This window comes from Phocoena sinus, chromosome 18 (assembly GCF_008692025.1).
Source record: "Phocoena sinus isolate mPhoSin1 chromosome 18, mPhoSin1.pri, whole genome shotgun sequence".
Taxonomy (NCBI): domain Eukaryota; kingdom Metazoa; phylum Chordata; class Mammalia; order Artiodactyla; family Phocoenidae; genus Phocoena; species Phocoena sinus.
In genome coordinates this window covers 8503091-8523332 of record NC_045780.1, presented here as the reverse complement: position 1 = coordinate 8523332, position 20242 = coordinate 8503091, and the positions used below count along the sequence as shown (strand labels likewise).

The 20242-nt window shown below is 39.3% G+C and overlaps 1 protein-coding gene across 5 annotated transcripts in view; it reads right to left on the bottom strand.

Moving 5' to 3' along the window:
* FRY (FRY microtubule binding protein) overlaps window positions 1-20242 on the bottom strand; it is a 423367-nt gene that overhangs the window by 178369 nt on the left and 224756 nt on the right. For all 5 annotated transcript variants that reach the window (XM_032611303.1, XM_032611301.1, XM_032611304.1 and 2 more), the window contains one exon: window positions 2576-2629. In XM_032611303.1, coding sequence (XP_032467194.1) covers window positions 2576-2629 — 54 coding nt within the window. The remainder of the gene's footprint in view (window positions 1-2575; window positions 2630-20242) is intronic.

Genomic DNA, 20242 nt, shown 5'->3' with positions numbered 1-20242 from the left:
ATTAAGAAGAGGCTTGGTTAGTTATAAAGTATTACATGATTCTTGTTATTTTGTTTTTGCTTCTATTTCTAACAGGAGAAAAATGAATCCTGGGCTTGGCAAGTGGAGGATTAAACAGGGCCGCCCAGGATCAGGCACTGAAAGTGAAGCCCAGCTCTCTTTAGCCTATCACTCATGCCAGGGACATTTAAAAGGGAGAGATTGATAAAAATATTCTCTAAACAGGGACCAGTGGTCTGTTGTCCAAAGGATGCACTTAGCATAGTGCCTCCCCTATGGTAAGTACTAAGTAAATGTCACTTCTGTGGGTACCACTGCTCCCGGGAGTAGAGCAATGGAGGCTATAGCTCCAAGGAGGTGTCACCAGCGTGTTCTTCTCCCGTAGATGGACCCGTGCGACCCAAGAATAACATCCTCCTGCTTGGAATCAGAATAAGGGGAATTACAGAATCTGGACCTTTGATATCAAAACCCTAAGAGAGCTTGATACATTCACGGCCTTGCCAATAGAACCACAATTCTTATAATTTGCTGTTGAAACAGTGGACCGGCACTTTCAAAGGTGACTTGGCTGACTTTCTTTTTCACTGAATCCACAGAGGGACCAACTTCAGTCACATTTCCTTCCGGCCTGGGGATCTTGCTATCTCTTTAAAATGAGACCAACTTCGTAGGTTGTCTTCTCTCATGGTTCACGCATAAATTTATGATTTTACAATCAGAGGATAATTTCATGTGCCTTATTTGAAAGTCCTCAGTGACCAACTCACTACTGGTTCACCCCTAAAGTGTCTTTAATACACAGAGATGTGTTACAAGCAGTGGTTCTCAAGCATCAGTGTGGGTGGGGGTCACCTGGAGATCTCGTTAAGCTGCAGAATCTGACTCAGTATATCAAGGCAGGGCAGTGATTCTGCATTTCAACATTTTGAGCAGCAAGGTTAAAAGTATTATAGCTAATTAAGTGGCAAAGTTGGGATTTAAACCCCAAAGTCGATCTCTCTCCCACAATGCTGAAATGCAGAAATAGAGTGCTGAATAATAAATGAGACATTGTGTCTAAGCCAAATTATTTGGGATAACTATTATATGTAATGTTAAAATGCTAAAGTACCATTCTCCCAGAGGAAAAAGAAAGAAGTACACTAAGCTGGAGAAAAAGAAAACAATTTTTTTGAGGGAAGGACAGTGATAATCTAAGAGGAAAGAGACAAAGAAAATAAAATAGAGTGAAAAATTATGGAAGACAGATAATATTTATATTCTTAAGGAGAACGGAAAGAGCCACACTTGCCACATTTCGAAAATAACGACCCCAAACATTCACCCCAGGTCCCTGACCTCCCAAGTGGGACCAGGTAACAGCAACTAAGGATAATATGAGGAGAGAAGTCAGCTCCATGGCACAGAGAGACGAAGTCCATACTCCATTCCACCAGCGTTCCAGAGAACAGCCAGCTCTGCCAGCAACAGAGCGCAAAGCCAGGGCCGCACCAGCCTTCCAAGACCTGCCGTGACAGCAAACTTGTGAGGTCTCCCTCAGCCAACAGTTTATAAAATAGAAAATGGAGGATTCTGTCTCTATAGTCAGGCCTTAACATTTCTGGATCGAACAAGTCTGAACTTTAACAGCCAAAGCATTTTCTCTTGATTCCACATTAAAGGCAATTTCAAAGCACTGCAGAAAGCGTACTCTCTGCGTGTTCTCCATAAGACAATATAAAAATCCCACTGTATTAGATCAGGCCATGGTGCATCCCGTGGGATTTTGCCTCTGCTACTGGCACCAAATGAGTTTTGTAAAGAAGAACATGCTGTCCTCTTTGTCATTAAATGCAGACGTTTAGGAAACACCACAAACACATTTCCGACCTCCTCTGATGTCCTGTTATCCACCATTCTAAACACACCTAAAGCCCTCCTGAAGTGACTCAACCAGGATTGATAAGATTCTAGTTTCCTATGTTTATTACCTGCTGTTTAGAGTTGGAAGTCCTTTTACTAGTCCTGATCTATTTTCAAAGGACCTTCTTTGTATTTATTCTGTCTAAAACTGTTTTGTTCATGTATCACTTTATTAGAATCTAAGTTACTATACTGTTTTATAATTATTGCTTAGGTGGTCTGTCTCTCTCACAGGATTGCTAAAATTGGTCCTAGATTTTGTATCACCAGAGCCTAGTGCTGTGTCAAGCATATAGCTGGCATTCAACAAAACGCTGGTTAAAATATAAGAAAGCTCTAGGGCAGAGATCTGATCGTCATATGGTACCGTTTTTTCAGAAGAATCTCAACAAGGTTTTGAATGGAAATTCCTTTATCTTTTCTGGTAACCAAAGACTGATGACCTCCTCATATTATTTCAACACTTCAGTTCTTTCCAATTCAAACCAACAGACATTTACTAAACATCTACTACAAGCTGTCACTGTCAAAGCTGCAGGACACAGTTCCTAAGATCACACTCCTGTATCCTCTTTGACGAAGTTCATCAATACACCATAGTGAGCATTCAGCCCTTGCCTTTGTACATCTTCAAACAAATAAAAAGCAGTATCTAATATATATTACATACTTGATCAAACTGGGGGTCTTCTCCACGTTGTAGAGATTTTGTCAATGGCTTTTCCTAGAAAGAAACACAGGCGAGAAAAATTACTAGAGGCTTTTAAATATTACAAAAGAAATGTCATTATTATTAAAATTGTTCTCATCTATTTCTCCCTTTATGGGATGAAGAGACGCCAGTTTTCAAATATATGAGAAACTCTTCCTTACTATTCAAACCTTAAAGTATAGCGTTTGATCATCACCACCAGGATTTTTACTATTCATCTTCACACATTTGACCAAGACATTCAAACCTGATGCTATAAGTGATCCTGTGTTTTCAAAGGAAACCACATAATAAAACCTAGGGAATTTGTTTGAAATTTCACTACCTATCTTGGGACTTGATAGATAATAAAAAGTTGAAAGTGATACACTATTCCAGGTCCTAAGATTTAGAAACAAAATAGGGTATAATTGTTACTCTGAAGGATGGACAACCTACAATTACACACTTACTAGGTATAATCGGTGATCTCTGAGCATGATATTTTGGCCTGCGACACATCCAAATCTCTGCAAAAACCATCTGGGAAGTGACAAAGGTCTACAGAAGTAAATTTTCCTAATGATTATTTCTTCGTTTACATTAGGAAGCCTTAACTGACTTTTCAGGAGGGCATTTTGTAACTATTTAGCCTTACCTGTATCTTTCTCTTTTTTTGGAAGTTAATATTGACCCAAATTTGACTTAGGATTAGAAACCGCGCAAAAAGTTACACATCAAAAAATAGTGCTTTCGACCTGCACGGAAGGGGAGAGGAAGCGCGTCCAGAGGAGGGCCTCTGGAGAGTGGAGTTCCGGAGTTTGGAGCTGTGTGGCTGACAGGGTCTTGATGCTCTCGCTGGATATCAGGCCGAGTTCAGGACATTGGTCCACCAGAGACCTCCTGGCACCACGTAACATCAAACGGTGAAAGCTCTCCCAGAGATCTCCATCTCAACGCTAAGACCCAGCTTCACTCAACGACCAGCAAGCTACAGTGCCAGACACCCCATGCCAAATAATTAGCAAGACAGGAGCACAACCCCACCCATTAGCAGAGAGGCTGCCTAAAACCATAGTAAGTTCACAGACACCCCAAAACATACCAGCGGACGTCATCCTGACCACCACAAAGACAAGTTTCAGCCTCATCCACCAGAACGCAGACACCAGTCCCCTCCACCAGGAAGCCTACACAACCCACAGAACCAACCTTAGCCACTGGGGACAGACACCAAAAACAATGGGAACTACGAACCTGCAGCCAGCAAAAGGGAGACCCCAAATGCAGTAAGTTAAGCAAAATGAGAACACAGAGAAAATACACAGCAGATGAAGGAGCAAGGGATAAACCTACCAGACCAAACAAGTGAAGAGGAAACAGGCAGTCTACTTGAAAAAGAATTCAGAGTAATGACAGTAAAGATGATCCAAAATCTTGGAAATAGAATGGAGAAAATACAAGAAATGTGTAACAAGGACCTAGAAGAACTAAAGAGCAAACAAACAATGATGAACAACACAATAAATGAAATTAAAAATTCTCTAGAAGGGATCAATAGCAGAATAACTGAGTCAGAAGAATGGATAAGTGACCTGGAAGATAAAACAGTGGAAATAACTACTGCAGAGCAGAATAAAGAAAAAAGAATGAAAAGAATTGAGGACAGTCTCAGAGAACTTTGAGACAACATTAAATGCACCAACATTCGAATTATAGGGGTGCCAGAAGAAGAGAAAAAGAAAGGGACTGAGAAAATATTTGAAGAGATTATAGTTGAAAACTTCCCTAATATGGAAAAGGACATAGTCTATCAAGTCCAGGAAGCACAGAGTCCTATACAGGAAAAAACCAAGGAGAAACACGCCAAGACACGTATTAATCAAACTATCAAAAATTAGATTCAAAGAAAAAATATTAAAAGCAGCAAGGGAAAAACAACAAATAACATACAAGGGAATCCCCATAAGGTTAAGAGCCAATGTTTCAGCAGAAACTCTGCAAGCCAGAAGGGAGTGGCAGGACATATTTAAAGTGATGAAAGGGAAAAACCTACAACCAAGGTTACTCTACCCAGCAAGGATCTCATTCAGATTCCACAGAGAAATTAAAACCTTTACAAACAACCAAAAGCTAAGAGAATTCAGCACCACCAAACCAGCTTTACAACAAATGCTAAAGGAACTTCTCTAGGCAGGAAACACAAGAGAAGGAAAAGACCTACAATAACAACCCCCCCAAATTAAGACAACAGTAATAGGAACATACATATTGATAATTATCTTAAATGTAAATGGATTAAATGCCCCAACCAAAAGACACAGACTGGCTGAATGGATACAAAAACTAGACCCATGTGTATGCTGTCTACAAGAGACCCACTTCAGACCTAGGGATACATGCAGACTGAAAGTGAGGGGATGGAAAAAGATATTCCATGCAAATGGAAATCAAAAGAAAGCTGGAGTAGCAATTCTCATATCAGACAAAATAGACTTTAAAATAAAGACTATTACAAGAGACAAAGAAGGACATACATAATGATCATGGGATCGATCCAAGAAGAAGATATAACAACTGTAAATACTTATGCACCCAACATAAGAGCACCTCAATACATAAAGCAAATGCTAACAGCCATAAAAGGGGAAATCGACAGTAACACAATCATAGTAGGTGACTTTAACACCCTATTTTCACCAATGGACAGATCATCCAAAATTAAAATAAATAAGGAAACACAAGCTTTAAATGATACATTAAACAAGATGGACTTAATTGATATTTATAGGACATTTACAGGACATTCCAGCCAAAAACAACAGAATACACATTCTTCTCAAGTGCTCATGGGAACATTCTCCAGGACAGATCATATCATGGGTCACAAATCAAGCCTTGGTAAATTTAAGAAAACTGAAGTCATATCAAGTATCTTTTCTGACCACAGTGCTATGAGATTAGATATCAATTATAGGGAAAAATCTGCAAAAAATACAAACACATGGAGGCTAAACAATATGCTACTAAGTAACCAAGAGATCACTGAAGAAATCAAAGCGGAAATCAAAAAATACCTAGAAACAAATGACAATGAAACACAGCAACCCAAAACCTATGGGATACAGCCAAAGCAGTTCTAAGAAGGAAGTTTAAAGCAATACAATCCTACCTCAAGAAACAAGAAACAACTCAGATAAACAACCTAACCTTACACCTAAAGCAATAAGAGAAAGAAGAACAAAAAAACCCCCAACGTTAGCAGAATGAAAGAAATCATAAAAATCAGATCAGAAATATATGAAAAAGACATGAAGGAAAGGATAGCAAGGATCAATAAAATTAAAAGCTGGTTCTTTGAGAACATAAACAAAACTGATAAACCATTAGCCAGACTCATCAAGAAAAAAAAGGGAGAAGACTCAAATTAATAGAATTAGAAATGGAAAAAGGAGACATAACAACTGACACTGCAGAAATACAAAGGATCATGAGAGACTACTACAAGCAACTCTATGCCAATAAAATGGACAACCTGGAAGAAATGGACAAATTCTTAGAAAAGCACAACCTTCCAAGACTGAACCAGGGAGAAATAGAAAATATAAACAGACCAATCACAAGCACTGAAATTGAAACTGTGATTAAAAACCTTCCAACAAACAAAAGCCCAGGACCAGACAGCTTCACAGGTGAATTCTATCAAACACTGACAGAAGAGCTAACACCTATCCTTCTCAAACTCTTCCAAAATACAGCAGAGAGAGGAACACTCCCAAACTCATTCTACGAGGGCACCATTGCCCCCATACCAAAACCAGACAAAGATGTCACAAAGAAAGAAAACTACAGGCCAATATCACTGATGAGCATAGATGCAAAAATCCTCAACAAAATACTAGCAAACAGAATCTAACAGCACACTAAAAGGATCATACACCATGATCAAGTGGGGTTTATCCCAAGAATGCAAGGATTCTTCAGTATAGGCAAATCAATCAATGTGATAAACCATATTAACAAGTTGAAGGAGAAAAATTATATGATCATCTCAATAGATGCAGAAAAAGCTTTTGACAAAATTCAACTCATTTATGATAAAAACCCTACAGAAAATGGGCACAGAGGGAACTTACCTCAACATAATAAAGGCCATATATGACAAACCCACAGCCAACATCGTTCTCAATGGTGAAAACTGAAACCATTTCCACTAAGATCAGGAACAAGACAAGGTTGCCCACTCTCACCACTATTATTCCATATAGTTTTGGAGGTTTTAGCCACAGCAATCAGAGAAGAAAAAGAAATAAAAGGAATCCAAGTCGGAAAAGAAGAGGTAAAACTGTCACTGTTTGTAGATGAGATGATACTATACATAGAGAATCCTAAAGATGCTACCAGAAAACTACTAGAGCTAATCAGTGAATTTGGAAAGTAGCAGGATACAAAATTAATGCACAGAAATCTCTTGCATTCCAATACACTAATGATGAAAAAACTAAAAGAGAAATTAAGGAAACACTCCCATTTACCACTGCAACAAAAAGAATAAAATACCTAGGAATAAACCTACCTAAGGAGACAAAAGACCTGTATGCAGAAAACTATGACACTCATGAAAGAGATTAAAAATGGTACAGGGCTTCCCTGGTGGCGCAGTGGTTGAGAGTCCGCCTGCCGATGCAGGGGACGCGGGCTCGTGCCCCGGTCCCGGAGGATCCCACATGCCGCGGAGCGGCTGGGCCCGTGAGCCATGGCCGCTGGGCCTGCCCGTCCGGGGCCTGTGCTCCGCAACGGGAGAGGCCACAGCTGTGAGAGGCCCGCGTACCGCAAAAAAAAAAAAAAAAAAAAAAAAAAAAAAAAAAAAAATGGTACAAACAGATGGGGAGATATACCATGTTCTTGGATTGGAAGAATAAACATTGTGAAAATGACTATACTACCTAAAGCAATCTACAGATTCAGTGCAATCCCTATAAAACTACCAATGGCATTTTTCACAGAACTACAACACAAAAGTTCACAATTTGTATGGAAACACAAAAGACCCTGATAAGCTAAAGCAATCTTGAGAAAGAAAAACGGAGCTGGAGGATTCAGGCTCCCCGACTTCAGACTATACTACAAAGCTACAGTAATCAAGACAGTATGGTACTGGCACAAAAACACAAATATAGATCAATGGATCAGGATAGAAAGCACAGACAGACTCATGCACATATGGTCAACTTATCTTTGATAAAGGAGGCAAGCATATACAATGGAGAAAAGACAGCCTCTTCAATAAGTGGTGCTGGGAAAACTGGACAGCTACATGTAAAAGAATGAAATTAGAACACTCCCTAACACCATACACAAAAATAAACTCAAAATCGATTAAAGACCTAAATGTAAGGTTAGACACTATAAAACTCTTAGAGGAAAACATAAGCAGTACACTATGATATAAATCACAGCAAGATCCTTTTTGACCCACCTCCTAGAGAAATGGAAATAAAACCAAAAATAAACAAATGGGACCTAACGAAACTTCAAAGCTTTTGCACAGCAAAGGAAACCATAAACAAGACCAAAAGACAACCCTCAGAATGGGACAAAATATTTGCAAATGAAGCAACTGACAAAGGATTAATCTCCAAAATATACAGGCAGCTCAGGCAGCTCAGGCAGCTCAATATCAAAAGAACAAACGACCCACTCCCAAAATGGGCAGAAGACCTAAATAGACATTTCTCCAAAGAAGACATACAGATTGCCAACAAACACATGAAAGGATGCTCAACATCACTAATCATTAGAGAAATGCAAATCAAAACTACAAATGAGGTATCACCTCACAGCAGTCAGAATGGCCATCATCAAAAAATCTACAAACAATAAATGCTGGAGAGGATGCGGAGAAAAGAGAACCCTCTTGCACTGTTGGTAGGAATGTAAATTGATACAGCCACTATGGAGAACAGTAGGGAGGTTCCTTAAAAAACTAAAAAATAGAACTAACATGCAACCCAGCAATCCCACTACTGGGCATATACCCTGAGAAAACCGTAATTCAAAAAGAGACACGTACCACAGTGTTCACTGCAGCACTATTTACAATAGCCAGGTCATGGAAGCAACCTAAGTGTCCACTGACAGATGAATGGGTAAAGAAGATGTGGCACGTATGTACAACGGAATATTACTCAGCCATAAAAAGAAACGAAATTGAGTTATTTGTAGTGAGGTGGATGGACCTAGAGATTGTCATACAGAGTGAAGTAAGTCAGAAAGAGAAAAACAAATAGCATATGCTAACACGTATATATGGAATCTAAAAGAAAAAAAAAAGTTTCTGAAGAACCTAGGGGCAGGACAGGAATAAAGATGCAGACGTAGAGAATGGACTTGAGGACACAAGGAGGGGAAAGGTTAAGCTGGGACGATGTGAGAGAGTGTCACGGACATATATACACTATCAAATGCAAAACAGATAGTTAGTGGGAAGCCGCCGCATAGCACAGGGAGATCACTTGGTGCTTTGTGACCACCTAGAGGGGTGGGATAGGGAGGGTGGGAGGGAGACGCAAGAGGGAGGGGATGTGGGGATAAATGTATATGTATAGCTGATTCACTTTGTTATAAAGCAGAAACTAACACACCACTGTAAAGCAATTATACTCCAATAAAGACGTTAAAAAAAAATAGTGTTTTACTTTAGCTGATGATGATGTCCCAGAAAGATTCCATTTACATTTTGCTGATCCCAAAGATCCTTTCCCTGACTCGGTTCTCCATTCCTCTCCACTGAAAAGGTGACATATACCCTAAGGTGGATGCGAGCCCCACCCCACCCCATAGAGTCTCTGTTCTTGAAGAGATCGGCTCAGTCTGGGTATCTAAAGCTTTACCAGGAACCATATGAATTAATTGCTCTCATTTGCAAAATACACAGCTTCAAAATGCATATTCACCTAAAATAAAAAGAATGCTGCCTTCTTAAGGGCTAATAAACATTGCCTCTTCAAAGTATATTATACTTTTCCTTTTATAGCACTTACCAAGGGTGATGAGCTGACTGACACCCCCAGTAGACTATAAGCTGCAGAAATGCAGTCCCCTCTATTTTTCCCAAGCACTTAAAGTTACAGGGCAGGGCTCTGCTTGGTAACGGTTAAACATTTGCCAAATTAATCAAAGCTGTAGGCTAATGACGTCCAGTTTCTTCAACTATGAGATCCTCTTATCGGCATATGTGTGTTTTGCTATAAGTTAAAGGAATTTTTTAATATACTTTTTCATTGTGGCAAAATACATATGATGCAAGATTGACCATTTATACGATTTTTATGTGTACAATTCTGCGACACTAAGTGCATTTACAATGTTGTCTAACCTTCACCACTCTATTATAAGGACCCATTTTAATGTCAAAAATTTTCAAGGAATTCTTAACCATCAAGCATAGACTTATACCCCAAACATACAAGGTAGTAATTCTATCTTGCTGTTTAAAACCATACATAATGACAGAGCTAAAACTATGATTTCAATGATACTTCTAAATGGTTTTGTACTATAACAGCAATACTTATTTTATATACATTAGGAAAGTGGGGCTACATCTACATGGGAAACTATAATGTATTCAGTCAAATGCTAATGGCTGGGACTTCCCTGGAGGTCCAGCGGTTAAGACTCTGTGCTCCCAACGCAGGGGGCATGGGTTTGATCCCTGATCAGGGAACTAAGATCCCACACGCTGCATGGTGTGGCCTTAAAAAAAAAAAAAAACCTAAATGGCTGAGACACATGTGGATCTGTAGACCCCTGCAATTACTCAGCAGTCCTTACCTTGGGAATCTGCCATCCTTTCATCCTAAAAGATGAGATCCTATCACAGTGGGGGATGGAAGGTGACTCTGTCCACCCACATCCTGGAACGTCCCATGCCTAAAAGTCATTTTTTCCCCACTACTATCTGGGTGGGAATGGTGATAAATATGATATTTTATGCTCACGTATTTGCATACATATGAAGCAAATAGCCTATGGCAAGTCTCACTGTGTCTAGCAAGACAAAGTTAATATGGTATGTTGTTGCTATACTCAAAAGTCAAGTCCATTAGCTAATTACTTGAATTCCATGTCCCAGTAAAACAACATACTTTTACACTAAGTTCTCCTGAACGGTTCTTACACAAATATGCTGTCTTAATCATATTCTTTGAAGACTTAGTTTAAATGTCACTTCCAAGATTAAGCCATTCCCCACTATTCCCAGGCAGAGTCATCTGTTCCTTGTCACACGGCACTTTGCATCTCTTCCTGTCAGCATTTCCACTGTGTTGTAACTTGTCTGTCTCCCTACACTCCTAGTACAGAGTTGAAACTTATTATTAGGGTTTATTAAATGAATATATCCCTATGCATTTGGAAAGGTAGCTTTGGGCACAGAGAATCAAGTTCACATTTTAACATTCCCAAGATTAGCTGTGCATCCACATACATTTTATCAGCGTCAAGAGGTTAAAAACTAGACCAGGGGAAGACAGTATTGCGCTGGCTAAAAAGTAAAGAGAAAAGGGAGAAGGAAGGAAGGAAGGAAGGGAGGGAAGGAGGGGAGACTGAAAAAGAGGAGAGAAGCAAACTTGCTGAAGCTCAGGAGAGAGCCATCTGAAAACAAGGCAGAGCAATCAGGCTCATGCCCCCTTGAGAAAAGAGATCTGCAGAGGCCTGGTTTTGCTTGAGGTTCTCCTGCAGGAGATCAGCGCATGGAATCTAAAGTCTGCAAGAATCCAAGGTCTGCACATTCAAGACATCATGGGTCTCAAAAAGCATTAAATAAGTAGTAAAATGAAATTAACACAGAGTAAGCAATGGATACTTAAAGAACAAGTAGAAACAGACTATGACAGAGGAGGCTCAAAATAATGGTCTCACTTGTCCAATAAGAACAGTGTGCGTTGTATAGTTTTAAAATTTGTCTTTGTTCTGTATTTTAGTACAGATTTACTTATTTACTAGAGGTTCACTAATTGAATGATGTTTGTTTTTCAAAAATCATTCTAATAAAACAAAACTTTGGGGTCATGGATCCCCCAAAATTCTTAGTGGTCCAAAGCTAGAAGACCTCAGCCTGTGACTCGACCTTGCCCAGAAGCCCTGGCTCACTGAGTGACAGTGAACAGAAGAGATGGGCAGACCAAAAACATCGTGAGACTTGGCATTGAACATCAGGGGTTGCTAACAGCCCAAAGAGAACAAAATAGACATTAAGCCCCTCCTGATGGAAGCAAACACTATGAAATAGTTTTGATAAAAACAAACAGAAAAAAAAAAAAAACCCTGTAACTAACCAAGCCTTTAGATATAATTTCCAATTTTCAGGAAATACAAGAGTTAGGAAAGAGTAAGAGGAATATGTTACACTAAGCCACAGGGATGCAATCAGCAAGACCCCGACTGAAGGAAACTGAAGTAAAAAAAGATATTTTTTCAATAAAAAGTTGCAAAGAGTAAAGAAATGGAGGTGGAGCCTATTGATTTTTGTTTTAAAGGCTATTGCACTATGTGGATCTGATCTGGGGCTGGATTCAAATAATCTGTTAAGAGGAAGTATGACATTCATGAAACCATTGGTGACTTGAACACATTAGATATTTGATGATGTTACGGGATTATTATAATTTTTTAGGTGTGATAATGGTCTTTGTTTAAAAAAGAATGTTTATCTTTTGGAGATACATGCTGAAATACTTAGAGATTAAATGATATGGTTTCTAGCATTTGCTTCAAATACTACTGAGGAGAGGAGCTGGGAGCGTAACAAATTGGCCATGAGTTGATAACTGCTTTTGATGGTCACTGTGTTCATTACACGGTCTTCCCACTTTAGTACATGTTTGAAATTCTCCATAAACAAAAAAACAAACAAAAACTAAAAACAGGGGAAATGATGTATCATTTGTGTCACCATGAAAAAAATTTTTTATAATGTCTCAATTTCCAAGATGGCATAAGTCACTTAAAACTGATTTCTATAGTACTTACACAACTCTTTATCTTTTCCTGCTGGAGCTGCAGAAGGAACCCAACCCCACCCCATTTCTTCATATTTCCTGGCAGGATCTGGGTGGCGAGCATCTCGCCTGCTGTGTGAGGAGCAAGCTGCCCTTCTCAGTCTGCACTGTGCGCTTTTCTTCCCCTGAATCAAAGAGCACTACTGTCCCAACCCATCCAACAGGAATTTTCTCCTGTCACGAAGAAACCTGTAGGGGTTTCAAGCATTTCCATAGGAAAAGAGAAAGGTCCCTGTTTGTGCTTCTCAAACCTCGGGACATTCCAACCTCTCCCTCCCTTAAGAAAATACAAACTCTAAGAGCTCTTTGTGCCCATACCTACCTAAAAAGGCCTTTGACTTCTACCTCAATTTTCGAACAATTTCAGTGCATACTAGCTACATTTTCACTTTATAGTTGTTTCGCACTGGGTTTCTCTGTAATCTGTAAGAGAAAAGATGGCCATAGTACAGCAGGACATGGCAGTGAGACAAGTCTAGAGAGACTCTTCTGTATCAAAAGGTGTTTTATTTGGGGAATACAAGGGGCTTATTTAATAAATCACTTTCTACCTCTGAAGTTTGTGTGGCCTAAAAAAATCCACAATGTGCCCCACACAGGTAGGACTTCACTAATCTCAAACGACCCCAGTATTACTGTCCTCAGAGATATTTCAATAAACACGTCACCCAGCAATGTCACTAGAGTTAATATGAGCTTATTCAATTTGTTAACTATGCCACCAGCCTTGCTTATGAGATACTATTTTAACATCTTTTAATTATTATATAACAGTTCAGTGCATGGACTTTGGAACCTGAGAGAGTTGACTTTGACTCCTAGGTCCCTTATTGGACCTTACTTAACCTCTCTAAGCTTCAGTTAACTTTTAGGTAACATAAGGATACATAATGCCAACCTATCTCATAGAACCGAAAGATGAATGACACAGAGTACTCAATAATTGAGTCATTACTACTATTAAAATTCCTTTTAATACCATTATTATTGGGACTAGAAAGATTAAAATGTGTAACCTCTTTCATAATGTTCAGGAGCTGAAACTAAGTTCCACCTCTTTTCCTGGGGCAACGCATACTCCCACTAACGTTAATTAAAGCTTTAATTTTACCTTCCTGGAAGCTTCCAAGTGTAACTAGAAAGCTGTATTACAGAAAGTAGGAAAGAAACATAAAGGGTAATTGTCCCTCTCTCTTAAAAAAAAATCTAACATGACTACAGTGACTTTAATTCTTAATATGTAATTTAGAGGAAACCTTTTAATTTAATGGTGGGATGCTATAAAAGCAACCAAGTTTAAAAAAGAAAAAAACACCAAACTTCTCAAGTCTTGAAACTAGTGTTTTTGATTATAAGAACTTGTTTATGCATCACTGACTTAGGATTTTGATACCATCAGCAGTGAAATTTTATAATACACATGTCTGTTCTGAGTAGTCAACAAAAAATTTTCAGATCTGAACTTCTGCAACTGGGATCCCTCTTCACCAGAACACAGGGAGGATGTGTAGTGAGCTGCACCCTTCAGAGCAGCCGTGGGCTTAACTGTTGAGATGCCACTAAGGCATTTCATCCAGAACAATCGGCACACAGCAGCAGGCACCTTCCTCAGGCTGAACCAAAGAAAAATGAGGTTCAAAATACCTTCATGTCTGACACATATTTTTTTTCTTCAGATCTTATTTGTGCTAACTGTGATTCAACCTTGGAAACAGATCTAAGGAATAAGCCTGAGAAGTCACAGTTCTGAATACTGACCATTTCTCCCCAAAAGTCTCTCCCTACATGACGAGGGTCAATCAGGGACCTGGGGGTTGAAATCATCTTGAAGATACACTCCGGTCATTTTGTTTGCCTGCAGGGATCACTGAACTTCTGGCGGAAGACTCAGCCTCCTTGATGGTGCCTCAGTTTGTCCACAGGTAAAAATGAGCATCACTTCACACCAACCTGGCTAGGTTTCTAATAAGAATTCATGAGCACTAGTTAAAACCATTGGAGAGGGCTTCCCTGGTGGCGCAGTGGTTGAGAGTCCGCCTGCCGATGCAGGGCACACGGGTTCGTGCCTCGGTCTGGGAAGATCCCACATGCCGCAGAGTGGCTGGGCCCGTGAGCCATGGCCACTGAGCCTGTGCGTCCGGAGCCTGTGCTCCGCAACAGGAGAGGCCACAACAGTGAGAGGCCCACGTACCGCAAAAAAAAGAAAAGAAAAGAAAAGAAAACCATTGGAGATCTATGGAAGAAGGGGGCTAATAGAAACGGATGACACTGTGTTTCCCTTTTATTCTCTTCAGTTACAAACGGATTTCTTTAAACAAGACAATATATGCTGATTCTTACCCAGAATATTGGGGGAAAATCCCCAGATCAAGAGAGTGATGGAGAGTATCTCAGATCAGTTCAGGTATTAGCAAGTAAGATGCTGCCTGTTACCCTGTGATATGAAATGAGAAGGCACGTTCAAATCTGGAGGAATATTTTGGCGCTTTTTCTAAGAACTAAAAACTCTTGAGAGAACCTGTCCTATTTGCAGCTGGCTTTGCACATTTCAGAGAAGCCAATTCTCTGCCAAATCTAACAGTCCCAAGGACAAATCTATTATCTGAACATTGGAGGGGAAACTTCAATTAAATTTGGCTACAAAGTTAATCTTCATTTTAACTGAACAAAAGAGCATCTCCCACAGGCATTTTTGTAAAAACTACAGCAGCTACTGAGAAATGCAACATGCCACCTTCACTCATCTGTTTCTTTGTTGGTATTTTGGATTTTTTTGTCCCAATATATACACCAGTTGTGCACGTTATGTCCACTGAGTGGACATTTACACGTGGATGGATCTTTCCCTGCCTCCTCTGGGACTCTGCATGGTCACCCAGCTCCCCACTCCCCAGATGCCAGCCTCCCCCACACTCCTGGCTCTTTTTCTCAGCTATCAACATGCTTAGAGCTTTTCATCTTAGCATCTGCCTTCACCACACTTCCACCTCTGGCTACTGTTTTCTTTCCACCCCCTTCTCATCCTTAGCTCGCCAATGAGCGGTCTACACTTCCTGTCTTCCCTTCCTCCCCTACTTCTCATCCTTAGTTCGCCAATGAGTGGTCTACACTTCCTGTCTTCCCTTCCTCCCCTACTCCTTTTTCAACCATCTGCAATCTGACTTTCCTGTCACCACTAAAAATAGTCCCCCGAGAAGCCCCAGTGAATTTCCAAACAATAAATCTGGTGGACGTCTTTCAGTACTTTTCTTTCTGGTCTTTCAGCTGCAATGAAACACTATTGATGATTCCCTTCTTTCCACTTGACTCACGCCATCCCCCACGTTTTCTCTTCCGACTTCTTTAGACATCCCTTTTCTGTGTCCTTCATAGGCTGGTCTTTCTCCTCAAATGTTTACATTCCCCAGGGATGTTCTTGGGGACTTGAAATCAATCATGTTCTGATTTATCTTCTGGCACCACTAACACACACACACTCACACTCTTCTCAGACCCAACCAAACCACCTCTCATCAAAAAATCATACTTGTCCCTTAAGGTTCATTCACTCCACCGCACTTTCCCTGGTCACTCCTACAAGAAGTGACAGAGATTTCACTCTTGGTTGCTCTTCTGGTATTCTCTAGTTCTTGTGTATGTAACCAAATTCATCCTGGTTACTCACATACACATCCTTTCCCGAGAAGATTAGAGCTTGGACTTTGGAGTCAATCAAATCAGGATTTGAATCAGGACATTAACCCTAACTCCACCGCCTTTGGTAAGGTTTTATTAAATCTCCCAGGTTCAGCATCTCCGACTAAAAATGAAGGGGGCCACGAGTGTAGTGGTTAAGAGCAAGGATCCAGGAGATGGGTGGTCTACACTGAGTACCAGCCCCACCACTTACTGTGTGACTTTTGACAAGTTTTTTCCTTGTATGTGAAGTGGGGTATAAGAGTACATATCTCATGATGTTAATGTGAAAAATTAGGTGAGTTGATGTTATTCAAGTATTAAGAACAGTGCCTGGCACTCAGCAGGCACTAGAGAAACATGAACTATTACCTATCTGCTAGGGTTAATGTGAAAATTAGTATGTCTGAAACATGACAGGTAAGCCAAACAATGGCAGTTATTCTTATAAAAATCTGTCTTATTCCTCTTTGTATAATTCATAGCCTGAAGTACAGTCACACTTGGAAGTTACTATAGAAAGTACTATCTATCTACCTACCTACCTATCTATCTATAAGCTACTATCAAAAATAACTTAAATATATGTATAACTGAGTCACTTTGCCAGACAGAAGAAATGAACACAATATTGTAAATCAGCTATGCTCCAATAAAACTTAAAAACATACCCTGCAAAATATACATTGTTATAATTATTAGCATGATCTATGGAAATCAAGACTTGTGCTGGCTACTCAAAGACATAGAAAATAAACTTATGGTTACCAAAAGGGGAAGGGGGTGGGGAGGGATAATAGGAGTTTGGGATTAGCAGATACAAACTACTATATATATAAGAGATAAACAACAAGGACCTACTGTATAGCACAGGGAACTGTATTCAATACCTTATAATAACCTATAATGGAAAAGAATCTGAAAAAGAATAGGAAAAAAAAAGACCTGTGCTGGTTCAAACTGTACTCAAAACACTGTTTTTTGACCCAAAGGCCATTCAAAGGAAACTAAAGAAACACGTTGTGGTATATCCATTAAATGGAATTCTACTCAGCAATAAAGATGAATGAATTACTGATAAATAATAAATGGAAGCGCCTTAAATACATTATGGTGAATGAAACAAACTAGAGCTTCCGTTTATACAAAATTCTAGAGAATGGGAATTAATCTATATATAGATCAATAGTTACCTGAGGCCCTGGGTGGTGGCCTGGGCTGTCTGCACAGGGGCACAGGAAACTCCTGGGGATGACGGAAATGTTCTGTATCTGGACTGAGGTGATGCTGACACCAGCGTACGCATTTATCAAAATTCATCAAATCATAGATTTTAAAGCCCTGTAGCTTATTGTATTGTATACTTTAAGCATACTGATTAAAGTAAAAATTTTCACTGAATGTGTGGGAAGAAGAATCCCTAATCTGTCTGAAAGGCATTTCATTTTCTTGGACACCAAAGGGAGGAGGGGAGGCAATTCTGATAGTAACGACCTACTTTTAGCAGTGGGAACCACTGTCTCGTTCCCACTGTCCACCCTGAGCGTAAGCATGATAGTTTTTGCCTTTGAGAAGTTCACAATTTATTATGCTAACCACTGGGAATCCCAGAAAACCTTGGGAAGTGGGTATGCATGAAGCCACAGAGCTGATACTTACGGGGTAAGACATTGATCCCAATGTGCTGGCTGTAAGTCTCTGGAATTAGAACATCCTGACTGACCAATCTGGTACATACGGGGCATTATTTAGATGGAAAGGAATGTGACACACACTCTACAAGCCTTTCCAGCCAAGTGCCTCTCAGGGTGTTACTGACAGGTCAGTAGTCAACACTAGAGAATGGAAACCACTTCACTCAGCACCACAGAGAAGCCTCTTCTCAGGTGGGATTTGGTGACACAGCGCCGTTATCTGAACCAACAGCTAGAAGCCGAGTGAAGGGGGATGCTGCCCTTGCTGCCATTTCTGAATTGGAATTTGGCTTGACTCGCGGCTAAGCATTTTCATTCCTGTAGAAGTTCCACAGCCCCTAAGTATCTTGAATTTTTGTTTTACACATGAGATAAAAAAGGCAATTTCATAGGCAGCATCGTCTTCATGATAACCATCATATAGTATTCATTACGTACCCAAAGTCATGCAGCCAATCAAAATTTCCCAGTTAAAACTGAAATGACCCAATTACTTTAAGAAAAAAAAGGTTTGGTATTCTGGTAAAAATAAAAGGAACACTCCAGGGGGTAAAGAGTTGAAAAAAAAAATATGAAAATCTACTCACCTACTCTCTCTTTTGAAGTGTTATTAAAAGGCAACATTCTGGAATTAATGGTACAGCTTTGTGAATACTCACTGAACTGCACAATTTTAAAGGATGAATTTCATGGTATGTGAACACACCTCAATTAAAGAAAAGCAATACCTACATTTTAGGTCAATCAAAATATTTAAAGATTATAGTATCTAACCTCCACCAAACTTCCGTGATTACAACTTACGAATTGAGTAGAAACCCCTAAAGGCATCAGGAAATACCATCATATGGAATGCTGAATTTTAAGAATCGTTTAAGTCGGAAATACTAGATACATACGTAAGTGACCATCAAAATTACCTAATAAAATGTCTTCTTATTGTTAGCATGACCTGTGGAATTTTAGCCAGTTAAAGTGACTACAGTGCTAAAGATTGCTGCTGCCTAAAACTGTATTAATGACTTTCAGGAAAGTCAAAATGCAAAATGCTGTGCGGAAATATAGCGATATTATATCATAGTGATTGTAGGAATGGGCCTTCAATGCTTATTATGTCATATTAATGAACTTACTTTTTAATGTGGACCGTTTTTTTTTAGTCTTTTTATTGAATTCGTTACAATATTGCTTCTGTTTTATTTTTTTTTGGTTTTTTTGGCCACGAGGCATGTGGGATCTTAGCTCCCTGACCAGGCATCGAACCTGCACCCTCTGCATTGGAAGGCGAAGTCTTAACCACTGGACCACAAGAGAAGTCCCTGAATTTACTTTTATTGGTATTTTCTGTCACTTAAAAAATGATGATGTATTTTCAAATGATCTTTTGTGTTAAAAATGATGTCTCTATACATAGAAAGAAGAAGCATATAATCAGAAAAGGCTAGACTGAAAATAACTTGAGGAATAATCTTCACCTGATTTGTACTCTCAAAAAGAAGAAACTTTGATAATCTTCTCATAGTCACTGGACATAAAAATTATGGCCTCACCCATGGATGAACTGAATTGGATACTATTAAGTTGAAGTAAAAACCCCTTTGGGGTTTTTTTTTTTTTTTTTGGTATTACTTCATGACACTTTCCATATGTTTTATTTGCTATAAGGTTCAGTGAAACTTTTACTCTCATGGTGCATTAAATTTCATTTCATGGCCGAAAAAGTTCCATTTAACAGTCACAAAAGAACAACTTTTCATCTGTATGAAACCAAGAACATTCATAACAAGGAAAACAAACTTCAAGTTGAACAGTACACAGAAAAAAGTGAGTTTGTGAGCTCATTGGAAAGATCACCTCATTCGGCGGCTAAATGCAACCTTTCAACAATTCTGTCTGGTTTTAGCTATTAATACTATTTTCTTTCTGGGTTAGGGTGAGTTTTCAGATTTCTGGTGAAAGTGTTACGAGATTAAGTAAGGGGTGCCAGGCTGAGCTGCTCTGCTAAGAAATAGCTATTTTTAAAGTTATTTTTTAATTTATAATTTGGAAAATAAGCTAGTACTTTGTCAAGTGTAACATAAATATTCCTTATCTGACCTGAACCGTTTCTGAGTCTCCTTTCAGGACAGCATTACTTTGATTCTATCACTATACTCAGTGGGCAGCTAAATCTAGAAATTATTTTCTAGATTTACTATTTTCTAGATTTACCT